This window comes from Eucalyptus grandis, chromosome 1 (assembly GCF_016545825.1).
Source record: "Eucalyptus grandis isolate ANBG69807.140 chromosome 1, ASM1654582v1, whole genome shotgun sequence".
Classification (NCBI taxonomy): domain Eukaryota; kingdom Viridiplantae; phylum Streptophyta; class Magnoliopsida; order Myrtales; family Myrtaceae; genus Eucalyptus; species Eucalyptus grandis.
In genome coordinates this window covers 49,598,947-49,613,606 of record NC_052612.1, presented here as the reverse complement: position 1 = coordinate 49,613,606, position 14,660 = coordinate 49,598,947, and the positions used below count along the sequence as shown (strand labels likewise).

The following is a 14,660-nucleotide window of genomic DNA, read 5'->3' as shown; positions in this document are numbered from 1 at the left end:
GGTCAGTTGGATGTGGAACCTCGTTTGAGGTTAAATAAATTGCTTGAATCAGAACTTTTGTGAAAAGGTGATAACATGCGTTGCCTTGGTCTCTACACCATTTACTGTGGTTATAGCATGACAGTCGAAGCTGCCCACGGGCGCAGTGAAAATTGCACTACACATGCCAGTAGCATTCCTGACGCATGAGACCAGGTCGAATCTCATCTCAGGGTTGATGGGTATAACGCCAAAAACCGTAAAAAGAAGATAAATAGTCCGTAGACTTGAAGCTCTATTGAATGACATTATTCTACAGACCGAAAGAATGGCTGGGGCATATAAAGAATAAACTAGTTGCCAAATGATCTTCTGACAATGAGCTATACACGGCTTGATGTCGACTTTGTAACTGTTGATGTGTTAGACCTTCTACGAGTAAACATTCGTGCTCGTATTTATTTTACAACACCATCATTTGCACGATCTTCTACTCTATGATTACAATTTGATATATTCGCAGTGGATATGATGGGAGCATGCTGCTCGATTAATATTATTCATGAAAACAAATGAGCGTCGACAACGTTATGGCGACAGTCGATGTATTGTTGATGTACTAACGCGTAGCCCACCACGGAATTGGCTAAGAAAGGGATTGTTGTTGGACGAAGGAGTATGATAACAACTCTGGATTTGAGTTCGGCCTGCCAATGAAACTATCTTAGTTGACCAGGGAAGCTTCTATCCCCTTTTGGACCAATCAAGATGCCTCACTCCTCCAGCGTCACTCGTTACGTAATCGCATCTTACATCGTTGGCTAGGCTGTACCTAAGTGAGTTCTCAATCATCGCTTTTCAATTGTCTGTTTTAGTCACCATTAAGGAGAATCGTCAAACGACGACACCATTTCTTATTCATTCTCATCTCCCCTCCTTATCTTGGGGGGAAAGAAAGAAGTGACAAGCGACACCTGTACGAGCTTAAGAGTCATCGCCTCACCTGTTTTGGGTTAATATAAGCATGTGTTCTGGTGCGAAAGTAGAATCCGAGGCCAAAGGGTTCTCATTCCTTGCATCATCCACCCGATTCAAAAGGCACGACATTGCGACATAGCCCCGACAATAATGATTAACCAAAGCGCCATGGTAATGACGCGAACGCCATGTCGTATTTGGCGACTCTATTTTTCTTTTTTGTTCCGACGTGTAATGAACAAACCCAATCATTGACTTTTGCTGAGAAAATCATAGACAAAGTGGCAAGTGGAACGGCATCGAATCGGGTCCGAACACCAAGAACCGCCCCGAATCGAGCAGACGGCGTGGCAAGTGGATAAACTAATGAAGAACAGACCTCGTCAGCATTACCGTCCGTTCTTTGTTTAGTGAAATTAAACTGACTAACTAATCATGAAGTGGAAACACTAATGGGTGTGCAGTTTTCTGGAGTCGTCATCATCTAGCCGCGCATACAATGTGCACCCAAGAGGGAGCACGCCGGACTTTTGTTATACGTAACGGCTGATGCATAACGAATCCAAGAAGTTGATTACTCTGTCAATCTTTATTCAATTAAGGACTGTGAATAATCTTTGGATGGTAATTGGTAAGCAATATTGATTTAGTAATAAGACCGGCAACTGGCGAAAGGGTGAAGTCAGAAGAGAGGTACTTGGTGCATTTGTTTTGCAGAAAATTGATCATTGAGAAAACATTATCCAAAAAACAGTTGTTTGAATCACTTACAAAAATTAATGAATGAGAAATATTTTTATTGTTCATGAAATTGTTTAGATATAAATTGTTATCGATAATAAAAATATTATTTATTGGCTAATTATCTCAAGCGATACAAGCAATCGTCTTTTGGAATATATATATTTTTTAAATCATTCAATTTTGCGCTAAACAAATGGAACCTTAGTATCGGTTTCAGCCAACCTACCAAATCTTGTGAGATTATTATGTTATATAATTTGGTTTTTCCCTTTCTATTTTGATCTCATAGCTTCCAAAATTCTATTGTATCTGAGTAAAAGGCGTGGGGGCATGGGATGATTTTTTTCCTTATCAAGGCCAATATACAAGTACAAGTTTATTTAAGTTGCAAAAATAAGTTCCCACATTATAATATTTATTTGCACGTTCAAACTTTGGTGTAAGAATGGGATGTAAGGTCCGACATTTTGTTTTCTGTGCCACTGTTTCATATTCCATTATTTCCAAGATCCCAGTTTCAATCTTTTTGGCTTAGTGTCTTAATCAAATATGTACTTGTGTTAAGTTGTCGTTGATTCTATAGATCCACGCGAAGGATGATGCCATGAGTTATAATAGGATATTAATAACGTCATGTTAGACTAATATGGTGCGTGACAATTATACTAAGATTGTAAATGTATGTATACGAAGCACCACTCATGGAGGATAAATCTTTGTAAAAAATCTGCTAAGGCATGAGATCATGATCAAATTTTATTGCGACATTACCCTACTCACTTGCATCTTGCATATATATATATATTTTCTTGTGTTTGTATTGATGTGATATGATATGGAAGTGAAGGAAGTGGCATAAACAACAGATAACAATCTGCCTTGTTGCACCATTTTGCACAAGGAAATGTTGAAAAGAAGAAACCATTATGTGCAATACACAAATTCTATCGTATGAAGTAAGTTTAGGCAATTGTTTATTTTTATGAACCGATATTTCGTGATAAAAATGCGTCATTTACCAGGGTTTTTTTGTTAGATTTTCTCCAATCCTGTGATGGATCAAGAGAAAGAGAAAATCATTCCCAACAAAAGTTAAAAGTCAACACAGGAGTTCATTATTTCAATATCTTCATTTGTTTAAAGGGTAGTTTGATTTTTTTTTTTTTTTTTTTTTTTTTTTTTTTTTGCAAGGAACATATGTAGTGTAATTTGGATTCCACTAGTTGAGAATATATATGTAGCCTGAAAGGAATGTCCTACCACCAAGATTTTGACAAAGTCATTTTTTGATATTGTAACCTACCAAAAACACAAAAAGGACATTCCTAGTCCGAAACTAGCTCATCATTGTTTGATGTTGTGACCTACCAAAAGCACACAAAAGATATCCTTAGTTTCAAAATTGCCCATGTTGTTGAGTCAACTTACAATTAGTATAGCTATCCTTATTTTGACACAGCAACGCAATTTTAATCAGTATGAAAATGAAGTACTCGATAATTTCTTTATTCTTTTCTTGTTGCTTGTCGATGTAGAATCATGCATGTATTATTCAATATCGAATTTCTCCAATTTCTATAAGGTTTCTTTCTCTCTATTTTTTCCACAATTCAATTTGATGCGAAATTGAAAAGTCTCCTTTTCAAAGATATAAGCTTAAATTGTAGAATTTTTTTTTGTTGAAATCTTTTTTTTTTTCCATTTTACATTTTAAGAGGAATTGTTTCCTTGTAGAGTAACAACTAAAAGGGGTAGATAGTATTGAAAAAGAAGAAGAAGAGAGAACAAAAAAAAAAAAGAATTGAAATAATTAGTATTCATGATGCACACATTGTTTTCTTGTATTAGATCGAAAGGTTCTTTCTGGAACTAGTTGCGAGGATGGGAATTTATGATATGAAAAGATAATTTCTATTTCTAATAAATATGGAAAAAATGTAGAACCTAGAAAATTCATTAACAAATTAGTTAATTTAAAAATATGCGATATCTAAAACTAATTCCCTTTTTCATCAAGTCACATAATTGATTGATGTGCACACTTTTTTTTTTTTTAATAATCAATTTAAGTACACCAGAAAATGCCAAGATGAAAAGCCGATGATTTTACGTTTAAGCATCCTAAGTAGAGGTCTTTAAACCATGTATCATAAAGGGATTCAAGATTTCATACCAAGGATAAAATTAGATATGAGGTTTTGGTAATATTCATATTTCTTTCAGGGAAAAGAGATATAAGGAGCACGTCGAAGAAGAAAATGGTCAACATCATTGATGACGACTTCAACCCTTTTTAATGCAATTATACATTAAGCATTCAATATATATATATGGGTTTAGATTTAAGAGCATATATTAGGTAATTAAAAAGTACGAGATGTCTAATATTAATTATTCTGCAGTCACATCAGTGATTCACCTTAAGCCTTTGATGCAATGGCAAGTGTACAATAGTTGACTTAGGATGCCTTTACCAGCTTGCCTGATTAATATATAATATAATTATAGTGAAAAGGATATTCGAATATTGTCATTAATACTACACTCCACCTGTCCATCGCTCTTCGGATATCCAACCACATCAGTTTTGTAAGTTATGAATAATATTCTTAAATGGGATTGAAGTCCCCACCTTGATAACATGCCATTCTAACTCCCAACCTCCTTAACATCAAATCAATTTCTATCTGTACTTTCTCGAGTTTTGCGTGCACTTTAGTACTTTTGATGAATGACCGAAAGAGATCTACCTTGCCTAGCCATTGGTTCCTCAGGCCAGAATTTCCAGCACCCCGCTGAATAAAGGAGATCTTCTGCATTTGTTTAAGTAAATTCATGGGACACGTTTGATTCCCTTATTGCTTTAAAGTTTGGGAATTCCACCAGACTTTGTTAGGCTTATCCTGATCGAAAGTCAGTTTCTGATCATTGGAGGAACTCGCTCTTAGTCAGGCCTTCTTGAAAGCCGACGATGCAACAACTAAATTCTCCTTCTGGCCAAGAAAAAGAAAAGGCAAAAGAATATTTCTCAGCCAAAAAACCCAAAAAAAAAACAAAACACTGGCTTGTCGGCAAGGGTTGTTGCAACATCAGTGGATTGCCAATGGACAATGAACACCTGACAACTTTCAGTTTACTTCCATATTTTTCGTGAGTCGGTGTTGATGGTACATGAGGAAAGCACTCCAGTTGTCATATAAATGCAAGGAGACGGTCTTAGGCAACCTGTTAAACTACAGTAGACACGCTTTAAAAATGAGATCTCTATGTGTAGCCTCTGTTAATTTGTATCATTCCAACTAGTTTCAGAATATAAATATGCAAATGTGATCGTGACAAATAAGAGCTATTGATTGGTATTATTCAGTAACACCTAAGGGATGCAGTTGAGATTGAGTTTCGGACCATTTTGCAGTTTCAGCTTCTCTTGTCAGCGGAAACTTCATCTGCATTTTCTAAGGGACGGTGTGCCATGCCCTTGAAACTATTTACAGTAAGCTAAGGCCAGTTGAACTTTAAAACTCTCAGGAGTTCCTTGGTTGTCCTATGGAGCATTTCTTCTTCAGTACCATAGCTGGGTGTGGCGATCAGAGATGGACGACATGGTTGTAATAGAATTGAAGGCAGTAACTTTCGGGGGCAGGCAGTTTAATTCGACTCTGACATTGATGGACACCTTGTTTATGTCGTGTAAAATACCAACACTGACATGAAAGAAGAACACGTTTCATCATGGTACCGTCAAGAGGACATGCCGACTTGCAGATTTTTTAGCTGAGATTGCCTGAGCTGCGGTGCAGATATGATGCCATGCATTCATCCTCTGTTTCCTAATTTCCTCAGAGAAGCCATGGTTTTTACTTGAATTTTCACCAAGTAGAGTTAGAGAAGTAGCTGGCTTCAGTTAAAAATCAAATAGGAATTGATCACTGGTGGTAAGTGGTTGATGCAAAATATGAGAAGAAAACTTTTCAGAAAGAGTTTGGATTTTTTTTTTTTTTTTTGGTGCATTCTTCTTTTTGCTCTTTGACTTGAAAATGTTTCATTTTTTTGGGTCGAAACTTGAAAATGTTTCAGTTATACCTACTTTTTAATCTCCCCCAGAAAGGACAAGCTTGTACCTTTTTTCTGTTTTAAACAAAGGGGAGGAGAGAGGAAAACCATCGCTTTTAAATACCAGAGCCTTTGCCCTGCCCTCCTGTCCTCAACCTCTTCTTTTCTCTCCTCTTTTTGCTCTTAGCTCTTTGACATTACTGAGGGTCTATTTTTGAGCTCATCACTCATCTGCATACTGTTACATTTGGCATAATGGGATGCAAGTCAGTGGAAAAACCAAAGGCAAGGCACAGAAAGGGGTTGTGGTCACCAGATGAAGACCAGAGGCTCAGAAACTACATCCATAAACACGGCTACAGTTGCTGGAGCTCAGTTCCCATCAATGCAGGTGTGATCTTTAGCCATATGCTCGCATCTTCTTTAGTATGAGAGTATAAGAAATCTACTTGGTACATTCAATGTGCCGTTGTTGTTATGTCATGATCTCAGTTCTTAAACATTAGATCATTCCAATAGCAATGCTCGAGATGGATGCATGCATACGACAGTAAGGAAACAAAATAATCAGGCAGACAACATCCAGCACAAACAACTGCAGTCTGGTTTCGAACCTGCAGATAAAGCAAAGACTTAATTTATTCTGTATCGGAGTAGATTGATCCAATGGTGACAGAATTTAGCCATCGTTTTGTTCACATTTCTGTTTTCTTTAATTGACCCGGACAAACATGAGTTCCCAAGGAGCAATTGGTATTTTCTAGGTAGTACATAGGGACAAAGAACTGATAAGTTCCACCTACACCACATAAAATTTCCTGATCGCTGACTTTTTGGTAATGATGAAGTCACTTTGCAATAATAAGAAAATGCTATAGTCAGAAACTGCCAGGAAAGACGGAAAAATGCTTACTTGGATGGCAGGTTAGCTGCAGGAAGACAATTGTGCCTTTAAATTAACAAATATCGAAGTTAAGACTGATGCATTACAATAGAGTCTGGAATTCGGATCCCGTCCATTCATGTGAAAGAGATTGATGGTGACTGGATAGTCCTAAGAGAAAACTTCGTAAGTTGACTTTTGATGATTATAATAAGTCAGGTGGTACTTCTGTGCAGGTTTGCAGAGGAATGGTAAGAGCTGCAGATTAAGGTGGATTAATTACCTGAGGCCAGGATTAAAGAGAGGCGCGTTCACAGTACAGGAGGAAGAGACAATTTTGAACCTCCACCACTTGTTAGGCAACAAGTAAGCGAGGGCTAAAAACTGTTTCTTTTGCCATACTGTATCGTGCTAGAGAGTTTCTTATTTGTTTTCAAAGGCACTGGATAAGGTGGTCTAATTTTCTCATGTGATTAGGTGGTCTCAAATAGCACAGCATCTCCCTGGAAGGACCGATAACGAAATAAAGAATCATTGGCATTCTTATCTTAAGAAGAAGATTAATATCAAAGCTGACGAATCTCACCTTCAGATGCCGAGCAATTCAGACTCTGTGGGATCTCCGAACTCTACGGACTTTCCATCTGATCACACCCAAAGTTCTGATACAACGGAATATACAAAAAGCTCAGCTTCTCAAATTCCGAAAATTTTCAACCCCACAAAAGAGGGTGAAAGCTCATTGCCGACGCTTCTTTTTGAGGAGTGGCTTTCTCTGGATAATTCTCCTGGAGGAAGTTTCACAAACCATGCTGAATCACAAGCTTCTGGAGATGATCACCATTACCACTCAAGCTCTCAGAATTCTTTAGTTTCTTCACTGCTAAATGAGGGAACTTTAGGTGGCAGCCATCAATATCAGAATGATCAGATTGAATTTTCGACCAGTGAGATATACAGCTCACAGTTCAATTTTGAGGATCAAATTTCGGGAAACGGGCTTGTGCAGTGTCTTTCTGGGGATGATCTTTGTAGTGCGTTCAGCATTGACAATATGTTGTACAGTGAGAATTTGTTTACTTACCAGGGGCGCAACTACGAGGGAGAATAACATCTAATTATACTTCCTAAATAAAACATGGGATTTGCGAAGCACACAAGTCCTTTCCAAGTCAGGCTGTTCACCTGAAGAAGTGATTAGCCGAGAAATATTGAAGTAGTGTAATTAGTTGTTACTCTTCCCCATGATGTTGGCTCCAAGAGAGATCCCGTATCTTATGTCACATTCACTTTAGCATAACAACTGATTGTCTTCAAGTTTCAAGTGATTAACTTCTGCAGTTTCTGGGCAAATCGTTGTCCCAGAAAATCTTGTTGATACTTCCTCTCCTCTGTAGTTGTTATGCCTGATTTCAAAGGGCTCTAGCACATAAGCTTTCTTTACGCCAAAGAATGGTTTAGTTGTGGTCTTAGAAATCCTATGAACAGGACGAAAAATGAAAATGGTAGCCTCCAGACCTCGTTTAAATTTCGAGTAAAAGAATGTACAGTTTCATCTTCTTCTCAATAGTAAGTGTCAGAGGTGTCAAGCGGACACCGCATGGTCAGTTTGATCAGTTACCCTAATGCAGGATGAACATAACATCAATTGCAGGCGTGTAAGAGTTTCACTTAAAGAAGCCCGTTGCGCTAATGGGCCTAAAAGGAGGATTGTGCCATACCCCATCATTTATTGCCTATTGGCATATGGAGCATATGATCGAAAAGCCAGAACTAGAAGCTGTCTCCGAGTCTCCAGACATCTCGGCAAGGGCCCAAACTGTATTCAGAAATGGGAAAGACATCCATTCACCTCTGACATAACTCCTTATCCAAAGCTCATTGAATAACAGTTTGTAAATTAATTTTCGTGCTTCGACTTAGCTGACTATGAAGCTAATCAATCGTCTCTTTTCTTGATAAGTAAGCGAGATTTTCTTATTGATGAGATGAACGTGCATTCAACCACTCAAAGCTAATCAAATGATATTTAAGAAATGAATTATCTCCACCATCCCGAAGACCGACATGAAGCCCTTTTGCCAATTGGCAATAATCTTCTTTTGTGGAAAACATACGCCATTATTCTTGCATTTCTATGTATGCAGCTAATCAATCCTTGAAGATTGACACAGCCCTATAAGATTGGATTTCAGGGGTCCTTCTCATCTGTTGAACTCAATTTGCTTGTGAATTGTGAGGCTGTACAATTCTTATTGGCTTAGCATAAGTCCGAGGAAATGATCAATACGCAAAGCGCACAAGTTACTCCCGCAGAAAAATCGTGGGAAACAGCTCTATTATCCAAATCGAAAATTCAAGGGAGAATTTTAATTAAGGACAGGAAGTATGGCCATTTTCTCTAAAAATGGTTCAAAATGAACATTATTTTCATTAAGGGTTTGAAGTAATTATCATAGTCGCAATTAAAGGTTTCGAGTGATGATATAGTCTCAATTAAGGGTTTGGCAAAAAAATATTAGCATCTCACATGCCACCATGATGGGGGCATTTTCGTCCACGTGCTTTTTTTTTTTTTTTTTTTCTCTAATCATCGTCTTTCTTCTTCATCTCTTCAGTTCATATTCTTCCTGCTTTAACCTGGTGTCAATTTTTTTTTTTTCTAAAAATAAAGAAAAATGAAAAATCACACCGACTATATTTGCAAGAGAACGCAATCACGTACAAATCCTCCCCCCAATCCGTCAAGAACAGACCCTCCCTCAGTCCATCCTCCAGTGGAACCGGAAGCCCCAATTTGCCGGCGAAACCCCATGCATCGTCGCCGTCACCTCCGGCTCAATCATGTTTCCACGGAGGATGTACCGGAGCGGCGGCAAGTTGTCGATGCTTTAGGCGGTGAGAGCACAGGAAGGCGTCAAGAAGGACTCATCATCTGTGAGCGTGCACGTGACCAAGAGCGATCCCCGTCGAGAGGATGCCATAGCCATTTTTCTACAGAATTTTCCCACTTCCCGCAAACATCCCATTCTATAAAAACAAACAATTCTCCTTCGCCTCTTTAATTTTCAGCGAATTTCAGGTCAATACGTTTATTTATTTATTTCTTTTTGTTGAAAGCACGGAGGGATGTAATTCTTTGTCTACAGCCCGACCCATATTCACTTGAAATGGTTGAGAATTTTGATTTTTGCTTCCGCTATTTCAGATTGATCTTTGGTCGTAAGCACGAAGGGACATGGCCTTATTTGGTTCAGTTTTGGGAATGGGCTTTGGGATTCTAAAATTTCTTGGCCAAATACAAATGTGTTTGGTTCGATTTTTTGGGCAATTTAGCAAGATGCAATTGCATTAAGGACCCTTAGTCCAAAGCAGGTCTAGAGGTCCTTTGAGAACTTACATTTTTGGAATGCAAGTTCCGATTACTATTCATCTGTGAAGAAAACCACCACACGGAGGTTGACGACCGCCGGCCAAGGGGTTGCGCACACCAGCAACCGCTGCCTGAGGGTCGCCCAACCCTGGCGACTATCACCGGACCTCAGGCGACGCCTGGGTCGCGCAACTCAGGCGAATGATGGCTTGAATCGCGTGACCCAGGTGGCTGCCGGAGGTTGGGCGACTTTAGGCAACGGTCGCCGGGGTCGAGCGACCCTAGGCAGCCGTCGCCTAGGGTAGCTCAATCTCAGGCGGCCGTCACCTGGGGTCGCCTGACCCCGACAACCGTATGAGGGCTAAATCTAGCCATTTGGCTACCAGATCCGGTGATCCGGTGGCCGAACTTCAAAAAAAAAAATACAAATATTTTTTTGTTTTTTTAATTTAATAAAAGTCATTTACAAATGCAAGTTTTATCAAACGATATTTGCATTTCGCAAAACTCCATTCAACTAAAGGTATTTGTATTTTTGCAAATGCCTTCCCTAGAAGCCAAACTAAATGGGCCCATAATCATCTTTGACTTTATAATAATTTTTGCTTTTGCTGGTTCAGATCGACTGTTCAGTCGAGATTCTTTTTACTAGTCGATCTGAACCAGCCCAGATGTTGCCTCTGCTTTGTGCATTTGTTCAAAGTGAAGGGGTTTCGTTCAACATGCTAAGGAAGAAGAAAAGGAGAGAAAAGGAAGGAGATGAACTGGAGCGTCGGCTTAAGGAGGAAGAAAGAAGTAGAAAAAAACGAAGAAGATAGGCGTTCAACATGCTAAGGAAGAAGAAAAGGAGAGAAAAGGAAGGAGATGAACTGGAGCGTCGGCTTAAGGAGGAAGAAAGAAGTAGAAAAAAACGAAGAAGATAGGAAAAGCAATGATAGAAAGAAAAAAAACATCCTTGGACAAAAATGCCCTTAACCATAAGTTGAAGAGTTCACGTGAGATGCATATATTCGCTAAAGCTCCTATTTGGCCCTTATTTGAGATTGTGTCATTCACTTCGCACCATTTTTTTGAGATAATGTTCATTTTGAGTTTTTTTTTTGAAACAACTATATTTTAAGCTCTTATTTGAAATTTAAAACAATTTTGTAGTTTAAGCGCTTATTTGAAAATTTCTCAAAATTCGAACATGAAAAGTACCTTACCTTTGAGAGGGGGAGTTTTTTTTTTTTTTAAACAACTACATTTTAAACTCTTATTTGAAATTTTAAACAATTTTGTAGTTTAAGCTCTTATTCGAATTTTTCTCAAAATTCGAACATGAAATGTACCTTACCTTTGAGAGGAGAAGGAGAAGTGATTTATTAATTAAACCTTCTCGAATCCATTTTTTTGTTCTTTCATTCTAGGTAAAAGCCCTAGAAGTATCACCTAATGTAGTAGGAATGATATCAACTAATCCACCATTTTTTCTTTTCGAATCCATTTTTTTGTTCTTTCATTCTAGGTAAAAGCCCTAGAAGTATCACCTAATGTAGTAGGAATGATATCAACTAATCCACCCTTTTTTTCTTTTCTAGCCGAGCCTCTTGGTCTGTCATTATACCTTGAGCGCTGATTCCTTCTAGCCGAGCCTCTCTGTCTGTCATTATACCTCGAGAAGTAGAAAGAATTACAATCCCCATCACGCCGCGTGCCAAGTCTTGGTTCGAATATCATTTCCCGAGCGGGGAGTTTGAACCGGTAGAGTGGTGGGCAAAGAAATTGATAACTTATATTAATGTAAGATCCATCCGGACTTCAATTGTGAGCTATGTGGGATGGTTGAGGGCTTCACAAACACTCTGAACCGAAGAAAGGCGACACCATTAAACCCCCTTTGGTCGACATCTCAACCAGTGGCAAGGACACAAGAAACTTCATGCTCGCTGGTAGACGAATTTCTCCATGCCTCAGAAACAGCAGAAGTGACTGCCCTCTCGCGGCCCTTTTCATGTGACTCGGGGATGCACAGAATAATCAATCGCCTAACCTTTTGGTGTCTTCTTCCCCGGCGTGCATTGAGACGTTATCCCATCCGCCTATATTAAATGCTCGCTCGTCATTCTTATACTTGTAATTCATTTATTCTGATTTTTCTGATTTATTTAGGTTGCGGTCTCCCTCCCTTTCACCATCACCGAAAAGTTACTAATATTAGTAGAAAAGCAACATGGATAGCGTACGAACTGTCTAAAGCAAACCCTCGTTCACATGAAGTTCATAAACTGAACTTATGCACGTTTCTTACATGTTCGACAGAACTGCCATGTACACCAGAGAAGAGTCAGCTACCAACAATGACGACTAACGCCAAATTAGCAGCAAATGTTAAAACGATGAAGCACTCGGATAATATATTAGCCTAACGAATGGAGCCCAAATAATAACATCTACGTATGTATTTGATGGTTACACAACATGTCCAAAAAAATCTTCAGCCTCAGAAAATACTGAGGAGCTTCCTGGGAGTGGTCCCTTTGGCGCGGTACTTAGCGGCTAATTCCTCTGTCTGGAGAATATCTTGCTCTCGTTTGGCTTCTATTTGCGCCCTCTTTTCCTCTGCGGCCTTGTGGTAGAGAGCAATTTTGTTCTTCATTTTCTCCACATATTCTGCCTTCTCTATCTCCAGCATTTCCTAATTGGCAATGAATCAGAGCAAAGTCAGTCAAGGTGGAATATGGCGTATTCTTGCAGAGCCAAATCAAGGGAAACATTCTGAGAACTTATATGTGTCTGAGACAATGCATCACATCTTCAATTCACGACTGACGTCAAAGGAAAGATAATTGTGCATGTGAATCACAATGAAGACTACTGAACTGGATGAGCAGATTCATAAGTAACTTATAACATTTCCAAATTCTTAGTGTGGTACCTCAATTTTCTTCATCTCAGCTTCTGTAGATGCTATTTTCCTGTTCTCCCATGCCTCAATTGCAGATAATTTCTTGTAAGCCCTGCCCAAAAAGTGTTATTGTTAAACTACTTGTTGTGTATGCTAAAACTTCATTTTGGAAATTAACAGGCAAAGCTCAGATCAGTAAATAGACTGGATTTCTCTAAACCCCCATCAGACAGAGTAACTTGATCCTACTTGTTCTCTGCTCTGCACTTTTCACTTTCTTCCCATGCTCTGATGAGAGACCTCGTCTTCTCTGTTTCGACTCTCGCTAGCTCCCTGCCTGAAGAGTTCATGAAGATCCGATGTGATATCAAACGCTTTTAAAGATCTTCAAGCGATGAAAAAACATAAAATTAAACCATGAAATTTCTTTAAAAAAATTTTCTTCAATTCACCTCGGTGAGAAGAACCTTCGATCTCAACAGCCTCTGCCATGAACACAATGACAAACGTTAAATCACACAAAAATTTACAAACCCACCTAAAATTCCATAGTACCGACACAAACTGTTCGAAACATAGAAACTATTAAGGAAGCTTGACAAAAGTCTAGTTCAAACGAAGCAATCATCTGAAACCAAACCAGATGGAAATTAGAACAACAGACGACTTGCATAATCACATCGTATCTGATGATAGCACCTGAACCCGAGAATCAATTTTTTTTTCTCTATTCTTTCTCAGATTCTACGGCACACAAAAGATTGAAAAGCGATCAACTTTCCATCACCAACAGAAAACGGACGCCAACCTCTAACGCCAAAGGGTGAAAAGCAAGATGGAAACGGAGAAAACTTCAAAACCCCGTTACTACTTTCGACGATGGCGAGGGCCTTGCGTTCCCGGGAATTCTCTTCCTCCTCGGAAGGCGGAGAGATCACGGGCTTCTCCTCTGCGATGTCCGGTGGAGGCTCTGACGGGGCCTGGGGCTCCACCATCTTGAGTTCTTCTTCGGCCATGGCTGAATTACCGAAGGGCGGTGCCAAGGAGGGTGATCACCAGTGACAGCTCGGGAGCAAAGGTGACATGAGAAACGAAGCACAAGGAGAGGTGAGAGCGCCGGCGGAGATATTATAACGGGCGGGAAAGAGAGAGCTGAGCTAGACCGTAGATAACGGTGAGTTGTCCACGTGGGGATGGCTCGACATAAGAAAAATATTAGCTGACGGTATCATCATTTTACAAAATACACGGTACAATGTCAACTATACTTTTTTATTTAGGAAATTGGGAGATTGGTTCTTCCATTTTCTTTTTTTCTTTTCACTTTCCATCACTCCCTATTTTCTTGGCTTAATATAGCATTAGATTAGAGAATTTAAAAAGGAAGATGATTATGATATGGCCCAATAGATGGACGCGTTCCAAAAATTTCCCAAAGCGTCGGATTGTGATCCATTCGTGACCAAGCTCGAGCTTGTTCATGGGCAGGTGACCCTCCAGCATCCCAAAACAAATACCTTTAAGCTTCCCAAAGCCCTAGGGCCTCTTGTAGTGATCGAGGAAGATTTAAATCCCATCATTAGATAAAAAAATAGGGGTCCCCTCCCCTGAGTTGTATCACCATGTTCATAAGCAAAATAAATATTACCGAGCTTCACTATCCTTGTGAGTCAAGTGTGTGCTTAAGGCTGATTTGGGAGAAATTCTAAGACCACACGAGTTTGGAAACACGAGATCGATTGACCTATGATGAGTGGTATTAG

The 14,660-nt window shown here is 39.2% G+C and overlaps 2 protein-coding genes across 3 annotated transcripts; one reads left to right on the top strand and one right to left on the bottom strand.

Moving 5' to 3' along the window:
- Positions 1–5,890: 5,890 nt before the first annotated feature.
- Positions 5,891–7,957, top strand: LOC104448890 (transcription factor LAF1). The gene is made up of 3 exons (XM_010062832.2): positions 5,891–6,145; positions 6,874–7,003; positions 7,115–7,957. Exons 1-3 carry the CDS (start codon positions 6,010–6,012, stop codon positions 7,746–7,748), a joined length of 900 nt encoding a protein of 299 aa, XP_010061134.2. The 5' UTR covers positions 5,891–6,009; the 3' UTR covers positions 7,749–7,957.
- Positions 7,958–12,239: 4,282 nt separating this feature from the next.
- LOC104448886 (remorin) lies at positions 12,240–13,979 on the bottom strand. 2 transcript variants are annotated; one of them, XM_010062819.3, is made up of 5 exons: positions 13,706–13,979; positions 13,350–13,382; positions 13,147–13,234; positions 12,928–13,009; positions 12,240–12,687 (listed from the first exon to the last, which is right to left on the bottom strand). In XM_010062819.3, exons 1-5 carry the CDS (start codon positions 13,911–13,913, stop codon positions 12,493–12,495), a joined length of 606 nt encoding a protein of 201 aa, XP_010061121.2. In that variant the 5' UTR covers positions 13,914–13,979; the 3' UTR covers positions 12,240–12,492. The 2 variants fall into 2 exon arrangements, with proteins under 2 accessions (XP_010061121.2, XP_018715983.2); XM_018860438.2 differs by having other exon boundaries at positions 13,769–13,979.
- Between the last annotated feature and the right edge of the window lie 681 nt (positions 13,980–14,660).

Bases quoted from the DNA above. Each gene is read 5' to 3' on its own strand.
- LOC104448890 (XM_010062832.2), top strand. From the start codon at position 6,010: ATGGGATGCAAGTCAGTGGAAAAACCAAAGGCAAGGCACAGAAAGGGG. The intron at 6,146-6,873 runs GTGTGATCTTTA...ACTTCTGTGCAG, and splicing joins CTCAGTTCCCATCAATGCAG to GTTTGCAGAGGAATGGTAAG. The intron at 7,004-7,114 runs GTAAGCGAGGGC...TCATGTGATTAG, and splicing joins CACCACTTGTTAGGCAACAA to GTGGTCTCAAATAGCACAGC.
- LOC104448886 (XM_010062819.3), bottom strand. From the start codon at position 13,913: ATGGCCGAAGAAGAACTCAAGATGGTGGAGCCCCAGGCCCCGTCAGAG. The intron at 13,235-13,349 runs GTGAATTGAAGA...TGAACTCTTCAG, and splicing joins CGAAGGTTCTTCTCACCGAG to GCAGGGAGCTAGCGAGAGTC. The intron at 12,688-12,927 runs GTACCACACTAA...ATTGCCAATTAG, and splicing joins CTGAGATGAAGAAAATTGAG to GAAATGCTGGAGATAGAGAA.